The following is a 23,966-nucleotide window of genomic DNA, read 5'->3' on the forward strand; positions in this document are numbered from 1 at the left end:
CTGGGTTTTAAACCAGCCTTGGATTAGGGCTACGCTAGGGATGAGGCCTGGTTCTGCCACCTAGCTGCTTCAGCACTTTCTTAATTCAAAAAACATTTTCTTTACCAAGCAATAACAGAACAATGGAGAACAATTAACAATGGTTTGGTCGCTGCTGCTGAAAATTATGGTTTCTAGTGTATATTGCTATATGTAACTTTTTTGAAACCTGGATCTGCAGGAAGAAAAATGTTCTGTTTCATGCCCACAGATGAGCTCCCTGAGATGAGCATTCACGTTTTAACAAGCCTTTAAATCAAAGGCTGTAAACGAGTGTCAGTCTGCACAACCAGCTGGGAATCTTCTGTTGTTCTAGGCCCATATATCTGTCCCATTCAATACCTTGTCTGCGTCATTTGCCTTTCTGTCTGTCCTGTGCTCTCCTGCTAAAGACTTCATAGGCTTCAGTCTTCTAATACTGCTCCAGCTCCCGCATCTAATGCTCCTTATCTCTTATCTGCTCCATCGAGGTATCACCGAAACAAAGAAGTCCAAGAGTTTCAGGGAGTTGCCTCCCCTTCAGGAGGAAGGGAAGAGAAACAACTTGTCAGTTGAAGTGCTGATCCTTTTCACCTATGCAAACAGGAAAGGAGTGAAGAAACAATGAGAATGTAGGTGAGATGCAAAAAACCAGGATTTCTGGGTAATATTACTGTATTCTGGTGTTTCACACACACACACCCCTTTTTTTTTTTTTTCCAAATCACTATTCTGTTAACTCTTTTTTTTTTTTGTTAGATCTAGAAGTAGCCTGCTACTAAGCTACTCAACTGACCTGAATATCACCTACACATGGACTTCAGAATTGCCTTTCTGTGGCCAGGATTAAATGCAGCCAAGGAAGAGTGCCTGAACAGATCGAGCTTTAATGTTCAGATCTGTAACAGCAGCGTTCCAGTACGCCCTTTTTTTCGTGCCCCACAGACAAAAAAGCACTACCGTTCTACAACCACACACTTCGCCCATCTGAGAGGTGAACAAAACAGCATGGCTATTGGAAGAGCAGCATAAAGATAAAAGAACGTAGGTGATATCAATTTAAGCTATCTACGTTTATTAAAAGAAAACTTCAGGCTAGAAAAAAAATTATTTCACACGTGCATAATAGAACGAGCTTAACTGGAGAATTCTTTAGGGGAACCGATGAACTGAAAACCATTTAAGGGGCGGTCACAATGCTTGCTAAAGGGATGCTTTCAAGAAAAAAGTTTTCCCAAGTTTTTCCCCCAACGAGTTTAAAATTCAATGGAAATAAGTATTCAGAGTGAATATTAGTCACTGGGTATGCCTTTTATTTTCATGAAGTCATCACAACAATACATGTAACAGTTATAAATTTCATGCATTTGCAAAACTGTTTTGACCCTGCTGAGGACACAGTTAACATTCCGGATTCGGGTGCAAATTTAGTGATGCTGGGTTTGCATTTATTTTGGACACTGTATTCTTCCAGAAGACATTAATTCTTCTATCTCCAGCAATATGCTGCTGAAAGAGTACAGTAACAGCAAAACAGTCAAAAACAGCTTAAGTTTTTCCTCAGCTTGTGTTTTGGAAGGGTGGTTTTGAATCGCTAAGACTTTTACTGTACTACCTGTAAGTAGATGTCCTAGGTTTTCTAGCACAGATCTATACAGTTCTTTAAGTATTTTCCCATGCAAGGGAACAACAAGAAGAATGATTTTTAGGGTGTTTGCTCTATGAATATAGTAACAGTCTTTTTGGAGGGGAGACTCGCTATTTGGTCGGTCCAGTCAGCTCAACAGTCCTTGTGCTCAACAAATACAAAGGAAGTAGCAGGACTGCAGGGCTGGAACAGGGGAAACACGGGACAACTAGTTTGCTACTTGCTGAAGCTCAGACACGCTTTTCCCCTGGATTATGGGACACTAACCCACACACGGTAGTATACTACGACTCCACTGCTTGCTTCAGGAGAACAAATTCATAGTCGTTAGCTAACCAAAACGAAGCTTGCTCAGCTTCAACAAGAATGTTGGGCTGTTGTATTAGACATGGGGGTTCCTAAGCAGCAGTGGCCTTCAGTGCCACAGTCAAAAAGGGCATGAGAACCTGAAGGGAAGGAAGTGCTCAGCAGCCTTTCCCTGACCTGTTATAGGCTTGAGACTCACCGTTTTACTCAAAAAAGGACAGATTCCCTGGGGATTTAAAAAGCAGCACACAGAATAGAGATTTGAACTCAATCTCCTTCTTCCTAGGTTAAAAAAAAAATATATATATGTCTTAGAAATGAAAAGAATATGTTAAGGGCAAGGGGTAGAGGGGCAGAAAGTCTTGCTCTCTTCCCCCCCCTCCTAGCAGACAGCAACATCATTCTCACTACAAATGCGTTACCAAATCAGCTGCATTACCTTGACACACGTTTTCCATTATGGTTGACACGCTATGCCTATGCACCATTTTATAATATCTCTGTATAACTAACATTCTGCAAGCTTAGTGACAAGTGACAAAAGGAACCCTTGTTTTTTGCATCATCCCACTTTTCCTCCAGCCATCATAAAAACTTTTAAGCATTTTGTCCTCGAAGTATCTTTGAAAGCTTAAATGTCCTGATAATTTCATGTGATAGCATCAAGCTGCACCGTGACTTTACTGCTTTGCTGTAATCTCCCACTGGTGATGAGGCAAGGATGGCCCATTAGCAATTACAAGGTGCTCTCTGGGAGGAGTTAGAGGAGACCCAGCACTGCCTGAGTCCTCATTCACTTACCAGACCCTGCAGAAGGCCACAGCGGTCCCAATTATAAGGCATCACATGATGACTGAAAGGAGGGGAAAAACCCTTTTCCTGATGTAACGTGTGTAGAAAATAGAATATGTGGCTCTCACTGTCCTGTCATCATACAGCTCTCGGCTTTCTTTCTAGGGCTAGCAATGCTTTAAAACAGTCTAAAAGTTTATTCATGTTAACCATCTCCTCCTTCAGTAACCTGTCCTTTCAGGTCTGCTTGTCGTAAGAGTAAGACACCAGATGTTTATATACATTCATGGGTTTGTAAAATAAGCATAACTGCAAAATCCTTCTAGGAGCCCTGACATCCTGCTGAGTTCTCCTCAGCCACAGCGAATAAGTGCCTGCCCCATCCTTCCAGTGACTTTGGCCTTGGGAACTGGTAGGTCTCAGCTGTACTGGAGTTAGGTACAACAGAGTTACACCCCGATGAATCACATAAACCCTGGGACATCTCACTAGACCAGGGGTCCTCAAACTACGGCCCACGGGCCGGATACGGCCCCCCCAGGGTCCTCAATCCGGCCCCCGGTATTTACAGAACCTCCCTGCCCCGCCGGGGGTTGGGGGGGAAACCGAGCAGCCGCAGATGGCCTCCTGCCACTTCATCCACACACCGGCCCCCTGGTTAAAAAGTTTGAGGACCCCTGAGCTAGACAGTGCCAGAATAGGTGGGATTGCTCTAGCTCAGGGGTCCTCAAACTTTTTAAACAGGGGACGGCGTGCGGATGAAGTGGCAGGAGGTCAGCCCCCCCAACCCCCGGCGGGGCGGGGGGTTCTGTAAATACCGGGGGCCGGCCTGAGGACCCTGGGGGGCCGTGTCCGGCCGGTGGGCCGTAGTTTGAGGACCCCTGGCCTCGAGGATACAGTTCTCCTCACGTCACACCTGGATGAGATGCTACAGCCCTAACGGGGTGTATTATTTGAACTCTGGAGCACCGGGCGCTCGGGGGCCGAACGCTCCCCGCGCCCGAGGCCGGCGGCCCGGGCCTGGCAGGGCCCCACCGGCGCTGCAGGAGGGCGCGGCGGGCGGCGCGCATGCGCCGCTGCAGGGGCAGCGCGGCCCGGCCCGGCCCGTTGGCCATGGCGGCGCTGCTGGAGCACGAGAGCCAGGTCTTCCTGGACCTCTTCCACCAGGACGGGCTGGTGATCTGTGCCCGCGGGCTCGGCGTCGACCGCTTGCTGCTGCGCTTCCTGCGCCTCTACTGCGAGCCCGCCAGCCTGGTGCTGGTGCTCAACACCAGCCCTGCCGAGGAGGTGAGGGCAGCGCCCGCCGGCCGCCCCTTCGCCCGCACGGCCGCCGCTCCGCTTTGGCGGGCACGGCCCGCTCAGGGGCCGGGGCCGGGGGTGCTGCCGGCTCCGCGAGCGGCGGGGCTGTGCTGGGGGGGGTGGGGGCGCTGGCTGTGCTTGGGGGGGCGGGGAGCGGGGCTGTGCTGGTAAGCGGGGGCGGCCCGGCCCGGCCCGGCCTTTGCGCTCGCCGGGGACGTGCCCGCCCGGCCGGGCGCCTCCGTGGCAAATGCCGGTCCGAGCTCCCGCGGCGCGATGGCGGCCTGCAAGTAATAACGAGTGAAGTAAGCTCGTGTGCGTAACTTGTAAACGCCAGAAACCTGGCAGTAGCCAGGTAGTGGAAAGGAGCGGAACTTGTCACCGAATTTGTCCCTGTTTGCACAAAAAGGTGCCGCTCTGTTTTCCCTGGAAGCGGGGAGACTCCCGGCCGTCGGGAGGTGATGTGCTGGGGGTCTCTGTAGTGAGCACGGGGAATGAATATCACGGCTGTAGTTTGTAAGATTAAGGTTAACGTGTATGAGCTACCTGTTGTAGCTGTCTCTGGTAGCAGGTGAGTGGAATCCCATGATGTCGTCCCAGCTCTCTGCTCTTAAGTCAGCATTAAATTTGCCTGCTCTCTGAAAAAAGAGTTATTAAAACATTAGAAAATGTAAAGTCTTTTGAGTACCAGTTACTCATATTTGCTTAAGTATTGTCTAGCTACTACTGAAAATACACAGATCTGTGAATCACCTGGATGAGTTGGAAACTGAGCAACGTATACCAAAGAAGAAAAAAAATCATGGTAGTTCTCCTTTCTTGAGTAGTACATTATACTGTCGTGCTTTTAAATTTGTTTTGGACGGCTCGTTGAAACTAACAGAGTATGTCTAATTAAGGGGGTTTTGCATCCATTTTGTCAGTTCCCCCAGTAATGTCTTGTGGTTTTATTCTTTTTGGTTTTAGGAGTATTTTATTGATCAGCTGAGGTCAGATGGAGTTGTTCATCTTCCTCGGCGTGTTACCAATGAAATTACAAATAATACTCGATATGAATTTTACACGCAAGGAGGAGTCATCTTTGCAACAAGTCGAATCCTTGTGGTAGATTTCCTTACTGACAGAATTCCTGCAAACCTCATTACTGGTAAGAGTTTAATGAAATAAAGGTAAGACTGTTCTGTTTGAAAATACATAAAGCTTAATTCTATGTGAAGAGTTCTACTAACTGGTGTTGTCAATTATTCTTTTTTTTTTTCCACACAAAGACTGAGGTAAGAGGAGCAAATATGTAGTTTTCTTTGCTCCAGACTTGTTTGCCTTATTTAATCATACAATTTGAAAACATCCACGTTACCTTTAGATACTGGATCATGCATTTGTGTGGTTTTCTGATATCAGTTAGTGGCTGGAAAAGAAATCAGCAGTTAAATGATGACATTGACATCAGAAACATAAAATTCGGACTGGCTTTCTAAGAACAGTTGATTGCACTTGGTGAAATAGTGTCAGATGGTCTATAGGACATTGGCCTATGGTTAAATGGCCTATGATTAAAACTGATTTTAGATGTCGTGTTTTGTCAGCCATGCACGCTACCTATTTTTTGTGTTAACAAATTACTCCTGATGACTTTTCCCTTCAAAAAGTAGTGATACTTTACTAATCTTTGTCTTGACATGCCTTGGACACTATCTAAATAGCAGTATTATGAAGTAATACTGTTATTATCACTGCAAAGATTTTGGGAATAGCTTGTGGCCTTTTTGGTTTTATGTAGAAGTTATACATTAAAGATGTTAAGGTTAGCTTTTTCCTCTCGTGTTCTGTTCCCTTTCTGTCCCAACCACCGTTGTTTTTATGTTCTTTTCTAAGCTGGAAACCTTGTTGCAGCCTGGAGAGCTAGTAAAATAGATCTCTAAGAGCCAGGGATAGAAGAATATTTTACTGTTATCTAAATGTCAACATCTTAATGGCTAAACGTAACTGAATATTGAACGCTTAGAAGAATGTTTGTGCTTCAAAAGATGTATCCCCTTCCTTTTTATCAATGTATGACAAGCTGTAATCTGTAAAACATTTTGAACTGTTTTCTGCTAGACCCAAAGGATGCTAGATTTGTCAATTCTTATAACTTCTAGGTTTAAAAAAGGGAGCACATTTTCTGGGCAGCTATTTTAATTTCTGTTCTTACCCTCGACGACTCCTCCTTCTGCTTTCTGCCCTACCAAAGAAGGAGGGGGCAGAGAAAGAAAACACACCTTTGGACTTTGTCAGGATGAAAAGAAGAAAGAGGCTAAAGATTTTTAAGAAGTCCCGTCCTATAGTGATCCAGAGCTGTTCCAGGTTTTGCTTTGCCACTAGAGGTCAGCGTGACAGCAACTTTGATAGACTTGTGGCTTCATTTTAAAAGTCGGGTAACACCTGGTCATGCTGGAAACATCTGTGTGTGAAATTGCAGGACAAAATCCACAAAAAATTGTAATAGTGTTTCTTGAGGAGTTAACATAGCAAAACTGTTTCTAGGCGTTATAAATGCTGTGTATAGAATCAGCGTACAACCACTTGTGAATTAGTATCTGATGGACTCATAACTTCAGCGAAATGAAGATAAGAAATTATCACTGCAGTAAAGAAGAATTATTCCTGGTGGTTTTGGCCAAATAGAAATTATGTACTTAATAGCACAGTAAAACTGATGCAACTTGGTTTAGTAAACAGTGGCAAATTGTTTCTACCAAGGCTTACACAGCAGTATGGATGCACTTCATAAGCTGAGATATGTTGGCTGAAAGTAGGGAAGTATTATGATAAACACCTAGTCTTGCTGATCTCTTTACAAATTCTGTATCTCCTGTAATGTCCTTTGAGTCACATCTTGACAAACTGGAAGATGCTCAGAAATTAGTGTGATCATTATTATGTCTTTAAAAATTTGCTTCACAGGAGAGATGTAAAAGTATCTAGGTAGAAACATACCTTTCAGTGGATTATTCCATAACTTGATCATGAATGGCTAGCAGTTAGTTGGAAGTCTTTTTCTTATAGACAAAGCAAAGGCATATTAAAATCAATGCTTGGGTGCCAAGTTGAAGGTGTTTGTAGAAATTAAATGCACTGTACGTTTGTCAGCTTATGTAGATACAAGGTAAAACTTGTGATGTTTGATGCCCTTTGCTTGCATTTCAGAAAGGCATTTATTATTCCACTGGAAGTTGCAAACAGTTAAAAGTACCCCATAGGGCTCGACTCACTAGGGGGAGACTGAAGAAATGTAACGCGCTATTTAACACAAGCATCAGGAAGCCTTTGTTTTAACAGGTCTTGGCCGAGTGTAGTGTAAATCCCAGAAGTATGCACCTCAAATGCTTGAATGTAGTTAAACCATTGTTTCACTTCTCTGTACCAAAATGTGCACGATAAATCTTTTTTCCCTAATATACCCATAGCCATGAAGAAAATTGGAGGTGTATTCATACAGTTGGTGCTGGTTTCTATCCTCAAGTGTGAAAATGTGTGTCACAAGAAGGGGGAAGCAAAATGTTTTCAAAAGTTCTTTGATTATGTAAATACATGAACTGTTACGAATGAAACTTACTTGACAACTCTAATTCTAGAACTTCTCTAACAAAATAATACAAATGTCACAATCTTGAATGTATCAGACTTGCTTTGTTGTAATAGCATGTTATGTCTTATATTCACTTTTACTCCTTTTAAAAGGCTCAAGTTCAAATTTTGCCTTAGGGCTAAAGAATTTTCTAAGTTATATCCTGCCACTCAAGTTTGTTTTAGTTTGGTGAGTTTTGGGGGTTTTTTTGCTAAAGATGCATCATGAACCCAGTTCTGTTGTTTGGGGATTCCATGGCACTGAAACTGAGGAATGGCTTGATTCGAACCCTGGAAAGTTTGTTCTACTGTCACTTTAGAATATCTAAATTCCTGTTGTACTCTATTTAAGAAAAAAATGTTAAAAGACAGTTTTGAGGAAAAAGCTATACAAAATTGGGCCTCTTTACTTTTTTGTAACTTGAAAACCTTTTATTCTGCCAGGCATTTTGGTATACAAAGCGCACAGAATCATTGAATCCTGTCAGGAGGCATTTATCTTACGACTTTATCGCCAGAAGAACAAGCAAGGTTTCATTAAAGCTTTTACAGATAATGCGGTTGCATTTAACACTGGCTTTTGCCATGTGGAAAGAGTGATGAGAAATCTTTTTGTCAGGAAACTTTATCTGTGGTCAAGGTAAGGCACCTCTTTATTTCATTGGAGAGTTAAACTTACAAAAAAAAAAAAAAATTAAGGGTGTTACAATGGGCTCCTAAGACAACAAGGTGTATGCAGTCACGCTGCTAATCTGTGTTTCTTCTTGTATTTCCAAACAAATTTAATTCCTTTTTTGACAGAAGAAGTGGTCTTAAAGACCCTAAACTTCTGTATTTTTTAAAATAGACCCAAAATAAATCTATAAGGGCTGAAACTTATGGTATAGGTGTCCTATTAGCCAACAGAAATCACAGCAGAAAGTGACATTCTTAAAAGCTTAAGAAAACCTTCACTTATTAAACAGATTATTTAAGATGTGAAGTAACAGAAGTACATGCTCACAGTTCTGCCGTTCACGGAGGTATTTGTTTCCAGCTGTGATGAAACTCCATGGGTTTCTTTCTACATGTTGTATTTTTTTAATCATCTTTTCCATGTATGTTGTGTATGAAGAATATTTCTTGATGATTGATAGAAACCAGATTGCCAAGTTTGTGACATGCATGAAGTCTTTTAGGAGCAGAGCCACAAACAGAATTGGGCGCTTTAGCTGATCACCCATTCAGTGCTCTTGCATTGGGCCAAGGAGGTCTGCTCATTTGTTACTCTAGTCCGGAATGTGTTTCACTTTATCTTAATGTACTGTTACTCTGCATTGTAAACTCTTTAACAGTCTTTCTTTCGGTATCACAAAGTAGAAATGGACGTAACTAGGATACAAGAGGTTGAGTAGAAGCTCTCTTAAATTTTCTTCCTTGGCGTCTGAACCATGCAGAGACCTGGAGGTGCAGCATGCAGTAAGGGAAACACCTGTTGAGTTTGGGGGTCAGCAGACACGGCATTTTCTGAGTCTGTTCAGTTAGTAAAAGTCAGGTAGCATCTATACCTGTACAGCTGGATTGGCTGTAAGGGCAGTGTGTTAATGAGGACTTGCTGCTTATGATCAGAAGCTAGGAACATCACAGAATCTGCTAGTGGAACCATGTGATTCCAAAGGATTCATGAACCCATTCCAGTTTCTCCCTGACTAGTGGTTTTTTTTTTTTTGTTGTTTTACTTTAATATTCGTTATGTGTAATAATGATGTAGGATGTAGTGCAGTAACTTTCTAGATGGTTTTCTGAGGCTGTTCCTAAGACTGCAGTCTTCACATCAGTAGAAACTGATTTTGCAATTAACTTCTTTATGTTTAAAGTAATTGTAGTTTATACAAACTTCTGAATAGTTGTAGGTCAAGCAGACAATACATGTAAATCTTAATAAGCTGTTTTCCTCTTAGATTTCATATAGCAGTGAACTCATTTTTAGAGAAGCATAAACCTGAAGTGGTGGAAATACATGTGTCAATGACGCCTGCTATGCTTGCTATTCAGACTTCAATCCTGGACATTTTGAATGCGTGTCTGAGAGAACTGAAACGTTACAATCCAGCTCTTGAAGTAGAAGATCTATCTTTAGAAAATGCTATTGGTAAACCTTTTGACAAGGTAACCATTTTGATTGTTCTGCTGTATCTAACTAAAGGGATATAGATCTTCAAACTGTCTACTATGCAAACAAAAATACTATTTGTAAAATAAATAACCAGCAGCAATCGAGTATTATCCCATGACTTGTTTATTACTGGTACAAGGAGAGAAACTCTGTTAATCCGTGATGGTGATGATACGGTTGCCAGTAGGGGTTTTGGTGTATTGGTATTATTGTTCTTTCTTTGTTTCCAAAGTCTCTACAGTAAGAACATCCTGATTCATGGTTGGTGTATTATGATGATAAAGATGTGTGCAATTTTAGCTCAAAATACTTTAGAGATAAGTACGCAGTTCTTCACACCTACCCCCTTTTTTTCCTCTTGAATTTCCTGCTTGTATTTTTTGTTGTCTCTATTAGGAGGAGCACTGTATATAATACATAATATACAACAGATGTATGCATGTGCATATTTTAATCTCTGTATATCTCATTAATTGTGTGTTATTTTTGACAATTCTGCCATGTTTGGCATACATGCTCTCTGTAGAGTAAAATCCTAAACACTGTATTGAAATATTGTTGTTACCTGTGATTGGATCTTGATGTAGGGCCTTCTGTACTTTAAATATTTGGAGGGGTTTTTCCTTATGCTCTATAGGTTGCATATCTGTGTGGTACTCATCTTATTTTGAGAATTAAATGACATCATAATGTTTTTTACTTTAAGTAAAGGATAGTAGACTAAAGGCGCAGGCCAGTACCAGTAAAATAAGGGGGGGGGTTTACTTTACAAGTATTTTATAATTATATGGAAAGTATGAACAGAAGGCATTAAATTATATACATCTGCTAATTGCTGAAATATTTTACATAAAAGCATCTATATTATGTTAACTTTGCAAAAAATTATTAGTTATCAAAAGAAATACCTGGCTATCACATCCTTAATTGAGTGTTTCATCACTTTGGGAAACAAGTGACATCCCCTGTAAAGAAAAAAAAAAAGTCCGTTCTTTTCTCTTATCTCTGTTAGTATACAAATACATTGTATACTAAGAGTAATTTGTACTTGAACTCTCCAATTTATATTTCTAGATGATACGTCACTATCTAGATCCTCTGTGGCATCAACTTGGAGCTAAGACAAAATCTTTGGTCCAGGATTTGAAGATACTACGTACTTTGCTACTGTATCTAACTCAGTATGATTGTGTCACTTTCCTTCATCTTCTAGAGTCACTGAAAGCAAGTGAAAAAGCTTTTGGTGAGAATTCAGGTAAACACTGAATAACCATACAAGTTAATGCATGGAACACTGAAATGTTGATGTCTTTAATTAACATTCCCAAACATATGAAGGTATCTAATTAGGTTTTATATAACCAGCCATAAGGACGTAGGTTTTTATTGACAGATAATGCTTTCATCTTCCCACTTATCTGCTGTTACTTAACAGTGTGAGATTTGCATCACATTTCTGTCTTCTATTAAGCATAGCAAGCAGGTAGCACAGGTATTCCAGATAGATTCGGGTTTTTTACTGCAACGGGTTGAAACGCATACACTTCGCAAATGTCAAACTATACTGCTTTCTTTTCCCCTTTAGGCTGGCTGTTTCTTGACTCCAGTACTTCCATGTTTGTAAATGCTCGAGCTAGAGTTTATCGCATTGCAGATGAGAAACTGAATCAGAAAGGCAAAGCCTCTGAAAAAAGTGATGGAAAGAAGGAAAATGGTACTGATCATTCCTAATTTTAAGTTGGAGAGTGTCACACGATTTCAAACGCTCTACATATTATTACTTGTACTGTGGCTCCCTACATGATCTTACACAGCTCAAGATCTCAATCTGTTAGCTGGGTTGAGACATAATCTTAATTCAGAAAGCTTATCATAACATAAAACAGTCATGAAGAAGTAAGGGGTTCTTCTAGGTTTGCTCAGCTGGTCATTGGAAGAGCTTTTATGGAGTTGTTGAATTACATTGGTATTTAGCGTGATGTTTTTTACGTGAACAGGTAGGAAGCTGCCATTGCTTTCATTAAAAAAATATATTCAGGACTTCCAGAACTGAAGAATGAGTGAATATTTTAACTTTTTGCTTTATTAAAGCACTTAACCCCATTTTAAAATATGAGTGATCTCCAACCCATTAGCATAACAAGTTGCATATGTAGGATGTTGAATATTGTATTTGCCAACAACCGTCACGCAACTGACATCTAACGATTAAAGTTCTGAAGGATATTTTGGCTTTAAGAGCTACTATGTTCAATCTTACTTTGTTTCAGAGCTGAAGAGGGAATTGGTCCTAGAAAGTAATCCCAAATGGGAAGCTTTGAGAGAAGTCCTAAAAGAGATTGAAAATGAGAATAAGAACAGTGAAGACCTTGGTGGTCCAGGTGAGAGAATACTAAATGATGTAAGTTTTCACAGTACAGCTATTTTTTACCTCTACTTGACTTTTGAGAGAAGGAGCCTAACACTTTACTGTAGTTTTATTAAAGAGCTAGTTTTAAAGTTCATGATTTCTGGACTTAAGACAAGGAGGTTTTGTACATATGTACATAAACTCTGTAAAACCATTCAGTTTTACTTAAACTCCTGTTTAGTTTTTGCTCTAAAAGAGAAATGCCATTGGTTACTAAGCAATACTGTTTAGGAAAAAAACCTGTATAATTAAGAAAAAATATTTTAACTTATATTTCAATATTGTAATGATACCTTGGTTTCAAAACCATTGAAACTAATAATGTGGAAATTTATAATAATAAAGGTATAACGTTCGGGTTTAAAGAAAAATGAAAAATAGGACTTTCTGTCTTATGCCCTTTCCATCTTACACATTCTTGTCATACACCTCAAAATTCGCTTCTCCAGCAGATGCACTTAAATGGGGTAGAGACTAGAAGGCAAGTGTGTCTCTTAACTGCTCTGCTGCCTTTCCTATTTTGGGGCTTTCACCCCCTTAAATTTCACCAAGTTTTATTTTAGGAAACATTAAGGGTAAAAAAGTGCTCTTTTCTCCCACCCACAGTGTTCTGACTCTGGATAAGAACTGGCTTTCGCGCCTGGTGTTGTAGGAGTTTATCTGAGTCAGCTCGTGGAGAATTGTTATTCAGGGCCCACAAATGTCAATAATACTGTGTGAAACATGTATTATTTTTTTTTTTTTTAGAACCTTCCACCCAACTGACAAAGTCTGAAAATTAGAATGGTTTTAATTAAGTTCACTCTTATTCCGGGTTTAAAAAAAAAAAAAAAAAAAAGTTGTCCAAGTATGTTTCAATACATGCTATGTCTGCCTTGTCTCAGGTGGTCAGAATGAAAACCTTACTACTTCAGATGGTGTAAGAATAAAGAATGCTGAACCTATCCACTAACCTTCTCTATTCTTGTTTGGTACAAAATGGCATGCAATTTACTCCCTGAAAGTCCAAAAAGGAACTGTGACAACCAAATGTAAAGGCATTTGGCGCAGGCATGCTTCTAGGATCATTAAAAACAATTTGCTCAAGAGAAATCTTGTAGCTGGGTAAGAAATACAGCACAACAGATTATAAACGTGATACTGTTTCTTGACTGCAGGGCAAGTGCTTATTTGTGCCAGTGATGACCGAGCTTGTGCACAGCTCAGGGAGTATATTATTGCTGGAGCAGAAGCTTTTTTAACAAGACTGTATAATAAAACCTTTGGAAAGGATGAGAAAGCTGGAGAAGTGTGTATTAAGGACAGAAAAGCTCTCAAGTCCAAAGGAAATGCCAGACCAGACACGGGACCTCAAGCCAAAAAAGTCAAACTCACGGCTTCTTCAAAACAAAATAAACTCAAGAAGCAGCAAGACCGGACTATAATCCAAATGATAGGGAAGACTGAGGAGGAAAAGAGAGAAGAGTTAGGGGTGGAAGATAACAAAGAATTAAGCAGTAGCCAAGAAAGCAGTGTTGAAGAGACCATTCCTGAAGATTTCCACGTGAACTTAACCTCAGACTGTTACTACGGTATTTTCAAGAACCCACTCACAATTATTCATCCATTGCAGGGTTGTAGTGATCCCCATGCACTCACTCGAGTACTGCATGAAGTGGAACCCAGATATGTTGTGTTGTATGATGCAGAGCTAACCTTTGTTCGGCAGCTGGAAATCTACAAGGCAAGCAGGCCTGGGAAGCCTTTGAGGCAAGTTGACTTGGTCAGAGTAACTTTAGTCTTAAAGGAAGAAAGTGCACTTTCAGCGGGTGAGGCAGAACATGCATCTACTCATTTTCTCCATTACCTTTTAATTCCTGTTTAGCCCTCTTCTTAGTTTTAAACAAAAGCATAACCAAAAGATAATTTTTGCTTCTCAGCAAAGGTATTTAGTCCCTTAACAGCAGAAACATATCTGTAAAATAAAATTAAAAAAAAAACCAACAAACTACTTCATTCCATCGTCTACAAGACCTCTGCTTAAATGATCTTGGTGGCAATGGATCCATTTTGAGGTGTTGTAGTTTCACTTTAAACCATCTCTATGGGTTTGATTTTTACACAACAAGCTGCATTGAATTTAACTAATTTTCACGTTTCCTGATGTCTGGTCATGCTGAAGACCAGTAATTCAGAAGCTGTAGCAGAAAAATAAGTAAAGGAAAATGCGATAAAGAAAATGAGAAGTATTTGCAGTTTTACTTGGTTCTGGTGTTAGCTGACAGAAAGATTTCCACTTTGTGTATATATATATTTGATACACCTGTAAACTGCAAAACTCACGTTTAGGAATAAATTTTACAGACTAATTAAAAATGTAGAAAACTTAATGCAAAAACCCCATAATATATTAAATTTTATCTTTCTTGTCTGGCTGCCTGATATAGCACTTACTGAATACAGTGAACTAGTTATAGCTCTACCTCTCTGAAAATAGCTTACAGCATCTTAAGTCTTAGAATAAACACACTTGGCTTGAAACACAACTTATTGGCATATGAAATTACTCTCTTTTGAATTATAATACTTTATATTTTAATCACCTAATGAAAATTATTTGCATAAATTAAACAGAGCAGATGTAATTTTCCAGTCAACTATTTGTATTTATGCAGTGTAACTGCAAATGGAAATCAGTTTGGCAGCATTTAGTGGGTCTGTACCCGGTATCCAGGGAAGGACTCTCTAGTGCAGGTATAAATGCCAGAACTCATAAAGTATATTGCGTGAGAATTGTTAATGGGTTGTCCAATTTATTTTTAATTGCCTAATCAGCATGTGTTGTATCTAACTCCAGCATCGTGTTCCTATACTTCAGAGCAGAAATATCAGATGCAGTCATGGAAGTAGGAGTTAGGAGATGCATCACACGAAAAAAGTAATAGGAACAATCCCATCAATCTCTCAATGTGCCTCAATTAAAAGATATTGGGGGAGAGGGGGGGAGAAAAAAATTACTGTGCTAAATAGCTATAGGCAATTAACCCCTTAAGGTAATTATTAATTCTTACATGTTCCATATAAATCCCTATTTGCAGAATAAAATTTAATCTGTGTGTTTATCTCTGTGAGATAAATGACAGCTTGTTCTTTGTAGAACCTACAATTTCCTTGTACAAATACGTAATTTTTAATTCTTAGATGGTGTTGCAGATTTTTTGGTTTGTTACATATATTCTACTGGGAAGACTTTAAAAACAGTAAGAAAGTCAACTTCTCTATTATACTTGCTTTGTGTCTTTACTGAACGGCTGACTGCACTCTGAGTCCACTCTGGTCAAATCCTCGAATTCCCCTAAGTGTTCTCTGCCCCAAGAAAAGAGGGAATGCTGGATATAAGAATTATTGTTGCTGATTTTGGAGTATCTTTACAAATTTGGAGTATCTTTACAGAAAAAATAGGGTTCTTTCACGTGCCTTTTTTTAAGGCAAATACTACCTTGTCAGGCACTTAGTGCTACTAATCTTAAATGTCACTTGTGGGTGTGTTTAACTTTTAATATTATGTGTGATGTCTTTGTAACCTCTGCCCTCCCCCCAACCTACAGAGTATATTTCCTCATATATGGGGGCTCAACAGAAGAACAGCGCTATCTCACAGCTCTGAGGAAAGAAAAGGAGGCCTTCGAAAAACTTATCCGGTAACAAAATTAGTTCACTACCTTTATTATAGTTTAATGTAATTCCTTTATATGCTTACATTTTAAATAGAGTGAATATCTTAACTGTGTGAAGGCTTTAAATAAACATTTAATTCAGTTGCTTTTCAGATGTTAAGAAAACTTTTCCACTAAGAATCAGCGAAAAGTCAAAACCTTCCTTTTCAAAGCACCTAATATTTTATTTATTAGTTTTAGGATTTTTAAAAGTAATAGATTTCAAACTCTAAACAGCACCACTTCTATTTTTCCCTAACTAATTATGAAATCCATTTTGTAAATGTGTTATCTGCAGGTGACATTTCCTGTAAGATGTTTCTAAGGCTTTTATGACTTAAGTTGTTTTGGGGAACAAAACAATTGGTTTTTTATACTGTGTAAGACAGTGTGTTTACTGGCAATGTCTTTTCACCAGGTTATACTGCTGTTACTGGTCGTTAGTTCCTTTGTTTCATGTGCCCTGAAAAGTTCTAAAGATAAATCAGATGCTAAAAAGTGCTAACAATTGAAAATAAAAACAAGCATTTAGCCCAACGATCTGGAGAACCTAGTAAATTGCATTTCTGATCAGGTTTGCAATTAGTATTAAACAATATATAATTTTACATCTGGATGAAGGGTATTAAAGTATTTTGATCTATTTTTCTCTTATAATTGCAGTTTTAGTGTGTGTTTCTTTGTGATTCCTTAGAGAGAAGGCCAGCATGGTTATTCCTGAAGAAAGAGAAGGAAGAGATGAAACTAACTTAGACCTAGTAAGAGATGCTAAATCTGCCTCTGTTTCAACTGACACACGCAAAGCAGGTGAGCAGTTCCTGAGGTTAGGCTTGCAGCTCTAAGCTTTGAAAAAACCCATATAACTATTGCATTTAAATCCCGTTCAAAGCCTGTGTGTCACAGACGTATTGCACATTGACTGACAGTACAGAAACATCTTTACTCCATCTACCTCTCACTGTGCAGTGACAATGAATTGTTTTCTTTGAAAAGAAAATACAGATTAATTAAGTATTTTACCATTAAGACAGATACCATTTGGATTGTTTCTAGGCAGCTTCTTGGTAATATGAGACAGTCTAGTATTGTTTGTAAGGAGGCAGAGAGAAATTAAAACATTAAAACTGAAGTCTGCGAATAGTCAAAGGCAGTGTTGTCCTCGAGCTAGTAAATGTTGGGGACTTCTTTTGATCTTGGCAAAACAGATTGCCTGGGCAAACAACTGCACATTCTGGACTTTTTGTCTACTTTCCAATAAAGCGTCTTTTTTCTTTTAATGCAGTTCTAACCTTCTGATTTTTGTTCCTTTCCTCTGACACATACGCTTTGTCTTCATCTTTACAGCTCTGCCCCTGTTTTTCTTTGCTGTCATTTTTGCAATCCAGTTCTCTTTTACCGTATGTTCTCTAATCTTTGCTATTACATCTTTTGTGGCCTTGATGCTGCAGTCTCTTCATGTGTCCTTCTACAGATCTATAGAGGCCAAAGTGTAACTCCTACAATAAAATGCTGTATTTCTGTGGGGAACAGCTGGAAATAAAAAGGATCAGCTTCATTATCTGGTTTTGCAGGCAACTTCTTAAAAGTTTTTCCTGATGCGTTCAAGTAATTTTCATCTACACAAAGCTTATAGCAGGTAGCCTGGTAGTTCTATTAAACTACAGACCATACTCCATAAACTACAGTATATAATTTGGCAACTGATTTTTCTCTGTAACAGTGAAAAATTAAATAAAGTCTGGATTTATTATACTGCTGAATTTGAGGTATAATTTGAGATGTGAAGTCCATCCATTACAGAAGCATTGGCAGCACACAGGAAAACTATGCAACCAGAGTCAGAGGTCATAAGTATTAGGTTAACTGTATTTATTTTGCTCTTTAGGTGGACAGGAACAGAGGAGTGTTCAGCAAACTGTAATAGTGGATATGCGAGAATTTCGTAGCGAGCTTCCGTCACTGATTCATCGTCGTGGTATTGACATTGAACCTGTTACTTTGGAAGTTGGAGATTATATTTTAACTCCTGATACCTGTGTAGAGCGGAAAAGTATCAGTGATCTGATTGGTTCCTTAAATAATGGAAGGCTGTACGCACAATGCGTTTCTATGTCCCGTTGCTATAAGCGACCAATTCTCCTGATTGAATTTGATCCGAACAAACCTTTCTCCTTGATTCCACGAGGCTCTCTACATCAGGAAATTTCCAGTAATGATATTACCTCTAAACTAACCCTTCTTACGCTCCATTTTCCAAAGTTACGTATCCTGTGGTGTCCCTCTCCCCATGCTACGGCTGAGCTGTTTGAAGAGTTAAAACAAAACCATCCCCAACCAGATGCAGAAACGGCAATGGCTGTCACGGCAGATTCTGAAACTCTTCCCGAGTCAGACAAATATAACCCCGGTCCTCAGGACTTTCTATTAAAAATGCCAGGTATTAATGCAAAAAACTGCCGTGCTTTAATGAACCATGTTAAAAGCATCGCAGAGCTAGTGACACTGTCAAAGGATGAACTCTCCAGAATTTTGGGTAATGTGGCCAATGCCACACAACTCTTTGACTTTATCCACCTGACCTACAGAGAGGCAGTATCTAAAGGAAAAAGCAAAAGATGACTAAGGAGAATTTGACATAGGGCATAGAGAAGCTTTTCTTGCACAGTACTTTGGCGAAGTACATGAAATATTTTTAATAAATGCCCACTAAGATAACCAGCTGTTTTTTTCCTAATCCTGTTCCATCAGTTTTAACATTTGAATTAATTATTACTGAAGGCAAGTTTCATGAGGAATCAAAAATATTTTTAATGGAGAAATGCAAATTATTTTTATTCTTTACTGAATCAAGTTCATAAGAATTAAGTGCTAAGACTACTTGGTAAAGGTGTTTTCTTTTGGAAATTATGATGTCTTGTTAAAAAGCTAGAAACGTACTGTGTGTCACCTGCTTCATGATGTATATCACTTTGCTGTTTTTAAAGTCTTGCTCTCTAGACACTGCCAATTTTCAATTGACAGTGATGGAGCTATCTGAATTGCATTGCGGTCTTTTGTCAGAAGTTTGTTTAGGAGACTTGGACTCAGTCATGAATTTAGATCATCACCATAAGCCTTAACACAGTAAACTACAATTGTATGGTATGGTCTACATGATATTTGCTTACTTTAAGTTATACTTTGTTTTTTGACATTCCAGTATCAGTACAGTTCTGTCTTGCTAGATTTTGCAAAGTGCATTCCTCTGATCTAGACCAGATAGAGATTCTGTGGTGGCACAATACAACATAAATCTCAGTGTGCCTTACTTGTACTTTTAAGAGGCTTTTATTTTTTTAATCAGTTTTGATAGCTCTTTCCCCTCACACACTTCAAAGTAGAAAATCTAGCTATATACCAGAGCATATTCCCTCTCATACAATGCAACAGTTTTCGAAGTAAGGTTTTCCAAAAGTGTTGACAGTGTTTCCGATACAGTCTTCTGTGTCCTATTGCACTTGCATTTTAATGTCTTAAATAGCGCATCTGTCAGTAAATTCAGTAAAGCTATTGTCACCTGGGAGATAAAGTTATTAGCATTCTGTGAGCATAAAACAGGGAAAAGTCATTCTTCTTTTGATGGTTTGTGTATGTGTATATTGTTAAAAATGTGTATTCTGCACTGAACTTTGATGTGACAACTATGTAACAAAAATGCCATTGCCAAAAGGGATGGTCCTGTGTCATTACGTACCGATATGTTTACATTAGCTATTTAAAAAGTTTTTTATCTGTAATGACTTGCACATATGTATTGATACAGTTCTAGTGCTAACAACAGATCAATATAATCTCCATTGTTAAAGGAGAAAATGCGGATTTTTCTGTATTCAGGTTCAGTAAAAACCATACTGTGCACTTTCAGATTTAATATTTACTGTGTGTTTTAAGGGTGAATTATGAATTTGTTAACTTATAGTCTGCAACTGAGCTGTGACAGATTTCCAAAGTGGACATTTTTCTGCAGATGCAAATTTCAGTATTAAATACATCCATAATTTGTTAATTATATTTTTTCTCATTTGGCTGTATTGGTATCAGAACATTTTTATTTTTAGTGTGTGGTTTATAATCCAGATCTTAGGGTTCCTGTTGCCCTATATTCTAATTTATTTCATTTAATATAAAAAGTCTTTCTATGAGATTTTTGCTTATTCAAAGCAGTAAGGTCAGAAATGGTCAGGGTTGAGAATGCCTATAAAGTGGTGGTAAGAGAACAGAAAATCAGAGTAAGAACATAACTGTCCTGAATGCATGGCCTGTAGAGCCTGATTCAAAAAATTGTTGAACAACTTTTGAAGACTTACTGTTTGCACATTTGCATCATTAAGATGTTACATGAACTCTGGATTTGGGTTTTTTTTTTCAGATACACTGCATCTCAGCTTTGTCAGTGGTATTTTTTTTTTTTTTTGCTTAATTTGTATAAGGTGAAAATGAAGGGTATATTATGAGGTTATTAAGTTGTAGCTTTGTGTTGTGTGCTAGATCAAAGTCACAGAAAGCAATTAAATAATATCTGCTAACTATTTAGATTGTCTTTTGTTTATATATGTAGAATTTCTGCAAGACACTTCTTTTCGCTTCAGGTTTTTTGCAGTGCAAGATTTGGCTTTTTCTTTGAAACAACCACAAGTAATATTGTTGTACCTTATTATTGCTTATTTGTGATCTGGCATTTTACTGTTACAAGTTAGTGGTGTGTCTTTCCGAGACAGTAGGTACAAATTGTGAATAAAAGTGGGAGAGGGCTTGTTTCCTGAAACCACTTAACTGTGAAACAACCAAGCTAAAGAGTTACGTGGATGCTACAAAATGTTTGGGTGAATGATGAAAATCGTTAGTATGCATTCCCTGGCCTTGTGGTATTCATCAACAGTACTGAAATTCTGTATATCTTGTTATTGCTTGATATTTTAAGTTTGTGCTTTATTACAAACGAAAAAACAAGATCATGCCTGCAGAGTGTCTCAGGTTCTTTCAAACATGCAAACGAAGACTACATGTTTCAAGGTCACTGAATGTGTGAAACCAGTGGGGTTTTATATGCTATTGGGAAGTCAGTGAGTTGTTTCTGCAGTTTCTCCTAGGCTTTTATTGCATAAAGTTTCTTCTAGGATAACAATAAAACCAAAATCTCTTAGGAGCAAATACAGCTTATGTTAGCAAATAAATTTTGCACAGGATAGATTGTTGTAGTTATCTGGATACTATTACTGCTAGCAGTGATGTCTAGCTGCAGTTGCAAAGGAGTCATTTTGCTTGCCGTGTTGTCTATGTGCAGTCCCTAACCAAAACAAGCTTTACCTTCAAAATTACTTTTTCTGCATGAACACACAAAACAGGGCTTTTCTAGTGCCAGCTATATAGATCATTTCCAGATTTGTGCTTGCAAAATTTAGATGTAAACCAGTTGACCAGAAATCCACACTGCTTATAAAATATGCTGCTATACTGTTTAAAAAAAAAAAAAAATGCTCTTAAAAAGTACAAGTTTACATGTGAAGGTTGTTGTATTGTGAGGCCTTCTCATTTGCAGAGTGACAGTATAAGCACAAATAACTTCATTTTTAAAAATAAAAACCATTTGTGTCTAAAGCTTTCTTTAGTCATCCAGAATTCCAATTATGTGACTGTATAGCAAACATTTGCCAAAACCTAGTTATTAAATAAATACATTATTTATGGTGCCAAACAGCATAAAGAAATGTAACTGAGGGTTGTTAAAGAAACTTGTCATGTGTGGGCTTACAAATTGACAATTTTTATTCCAGGCTTCGTAAGCTGGGTGCTAGCAAGGTTTAGAGTCCTTTTATAAGGACTATTTTGGGATAAAGTTCTCCTTAGCTCTTACTCAAAGATAGCCTAAATTAGATTAATATTCAGTTGATCTGTTTTCCACAAAATGCGGTTTTAAGAAATGCAAGTAGGGTCATAAACCAAACAGTTCAGAAACTATTGCTCCAGAATTTTGTAATACTTTGTAATTGTAACTTTTTTCATGTGTTCAGTCTTTCTTGACATAATAGCAAGAATTTTAGATATGTGAAGAATCAACTCCATCTAAGCATTAAACACTTTTATGTTTTTCATAGGAAGGCCTTAATACATACTTAACGTGAGCTATCTTCTTGCATTGAAAATGCACTTTGGCAATAGATGTGCTAATATTTCTTAATTGGCAGTTGCGTACACTTTTTTTTTCCCCGAAGTTTTCAGGTTTTTTTTTAATAGTCATCCTTTCCAAAACTTCCTCTCAAATAATATTCCTAATATCCTGTTCCACCTGGCAACCTAGTAAAAAAATAAGACATAACTAATACATGTATTTGACAGTAGTATTTTTTGCTTGTATTCTTTTTTTTTTTTAATTTCCAGTTGATTCTAAATTCAGCTTTAAACCATGAGAAGTAACATCCCTTGTCTATAAGATGAGGGGGAAGAGTTAAAACCAAGAATCTTTCTTAGGTTTATCACTTTAAAATTACTTCACTGTGATAACAGCAAGTTTGGTGAGGCCAGCATTGTGTAATTGTTGGGCACCTCTCTTGTAAGCTGGCGTTGCTTTTGACTGTCTATTTCTAAATCAATATTCAAGTTCTAACGTGTATGAATTTGAAGGGCTGCACGATTCATGTGCTGAAGAATAACAGCAAAGACTTGTAAGTATTTGATAATAGAAAGAATGCCTTTTAACCTTCTTGCCCCCCCGCTAGCCACTAAAGATGGGGTCAGACAGTCACTCTGAAATCTGACCCAGAATGCAGTTGAGAGGTAATTCAGAGCTACTGTCCTCTCTTTGGCTTCAATTGATGAAACACTAATGTTTGAAATTGTTCATTTCTTAGCTGTAGCTTCTCTTAACGCTGTTTAAGGGAACCAGTGTCACAATGACTGAACAAAACCACTTAGCTTCTTTCCACATAACTTGATGCAGCTAACATTTATATATATATATTTTTAAAGGCTCAGAAAAACTGGTATTTTAAATAAGAGGGAACTAAGAGGATCCTGTAGGAAACAAACACTTTAGCACTGTTATCTTCCCTTGTATTTTATTCTTGGAATCATCTAGTAGGTTTGGGGGTGGGCAGAATTACTCCATTGTAAAAGGCCATAGACAGAGAGAATGTACATGACTAACTACATGTTTGGATAAGGTTGTACAAGGAAATATTTACATGTTTTAAAGCTTCAATGCCATTTTTTTGTTTTGAGTACAAAATGTTAAGGGTTCATCTCCCAGACTTTTGAATCCAAATAGGCTGGCCATTTTTATACTTGAGGTTTTTTCTGTATTTTACAGGCTTCCCTGCAATAAATTAAAAGGATGCAATATTCTCAGCCATGCAGTCTTGAAAACAGGGAAGAAATAAATGTTCAGTAGCTTGCTAGCCAATACTTAGCTAAGCAATGAATTTTTCAGTCTTACTGAACTTAGTAAGGGTAACCAGGGCTACTACACCGCTCTGGTGATTTGTTGTGGGAACAGAAGATGTTGCTATAATAATGGGCCTGCTTATGTACTAATTTTAGTGTGATTTTTTTTTTTTTTAGAGCATAGCAAAATTATCCTTATCCACAACTGCTATAAAGTGGTCCTCCTAGGAATATTAAATTGCAGTTAAATGGGTACCATTTTCTTATCTTGCATTTTACCATAGTTCTATTGGCAAGAGCTTCCAGAGGTCTTACAAAACATTTCGTTTGTAGGGTCCTCTGTCACCCAGCGTTACTCCTTTTTTCATTCAACTTTTAACACCTGCTGTCAAAGAGCAATAGACCGTAGTTACTAAACAACTGACATTGTTTCCAAACTGGAATTATTATTCATCAATGCAATCTTGTTCTTGACTTCCTCAGCTCTCAGAACGGCACTTAGACCACTCTCATTCTCAGTCCTTTTGTTTATGAAAAGACAGTGGTCAGATGGCCAATAAAAATTTTGTAACTTTTTTAGTGGCTACTTCGCTCACATAAGTTTGTTCAGCTGTACAC

The 23,966-nt window shown here is 38.5% G+C and overlaps 1 protein-coding gene and 1 long non-coding RNA gene across 5 annotated transcripts in view; one reads left to right on the forward strand and one right to left on the reverse strand.

Annotated features, from left to right (window-relative positions):
• Window positions 1–739: 739 nt before the first annotated feature.
• Window positions 740–23,966, reverse strand: part of LOC121086316 — a 40,169-nt gene continuing 16,942 nt past the window's right edge. For 2 of the 3 annotated variants that reach the window (XR_005827329.1, XR_005827330.1), the window contains 3 exons: window positions 10,733–10,789; window positions 4,607–4,698; window positions 740–2,254 (listed from right to left, as the gene is read on the reverse strand). This is a non-coding gene — a long non-coding RNA (uncharacterized LOC121086316). Of the gene's footprint in view, window positions 2,255–4,606; window positions 4,699–10,732; window positions 10,893–23,966 lie in introns of those variants that run through there. The other variant, XR_005827328.1, reaches the window with a different exon arrangement.
• On the forward strand, window positions 3,825–20,918 carry ERCC4 (ERCC excision repair 4, endonuclease catalytic subunit). 2 transcript variants are annotated; one of them, XM_040589890.1, is made up of 11 exons: window positions 3,825–4,051; window positions 5,027–5,207; window positions 8,114–8,309; window positions 9,610–9,817; window positions 10,899–11,079; window positions 11,410–11,538; window positions 12,095–12,205; window positions 13,392–13,983; window positions 15,822–15,914; window positions 16,624–16,736; window positions 17,815–20,918. In XM_040589890.1, exons 1-11 carry the CDS (start codon window positions 3,833–3,835, stop codon window positions 18,546–18,548), a joined length of 2,757 nt encoding a protein of 918 aa, XP_040445824.1. In that variant the 5' UTR covers window positions 3,825–3,832; the 3' UTR covers window positions 18,549–20,918. The 2 variants fall into 2 exon arrangements, with proteins under 2 accessions (XP_040445824.1, XP_040445825.1); XM_040589891.1 differs by lacking the exon at window positions 17,815–20,918 and having other exon boundaries at window positions 16,593–16,701.

This window comes from Falco naumanni, chromosome 4, assembly GCF_017639655.2.
Source record: "Falco naumanni isolate bFalNau1 chromosome 4, bFalNau1.pat, whole genome shotgun sequence".
Classification (NCBI taxonomy): Eukaryota; Metazoa; Chordata; class Aves; order Falconiformes; family Falconidae; genus Falco; species Falco naumanni.

Coding starts and splice junctions, on each gene's coding strand:
- ERCC4 (XM_040589890.1), top strand. CDS start 3,833: ATGCGCCGCTGCAGGGGCAGCGCGGCCCGGCCCGGCCCGTTGGCCATG. Junction 15,915..16,623: donor GCCTTCGAAAAACTTATCCG/GTAACAAAATTA, acceptor GTGATTCCTTAG/AGAGAAGGCCAGCATGGTTA. Junction 16,737..17,814: donor AACTGACACACGCAAAGCAG/GTGAGCAGTTCC, acceptor TTTGCTCTTTAG/GTGGACAGGAACAGAGGAGT.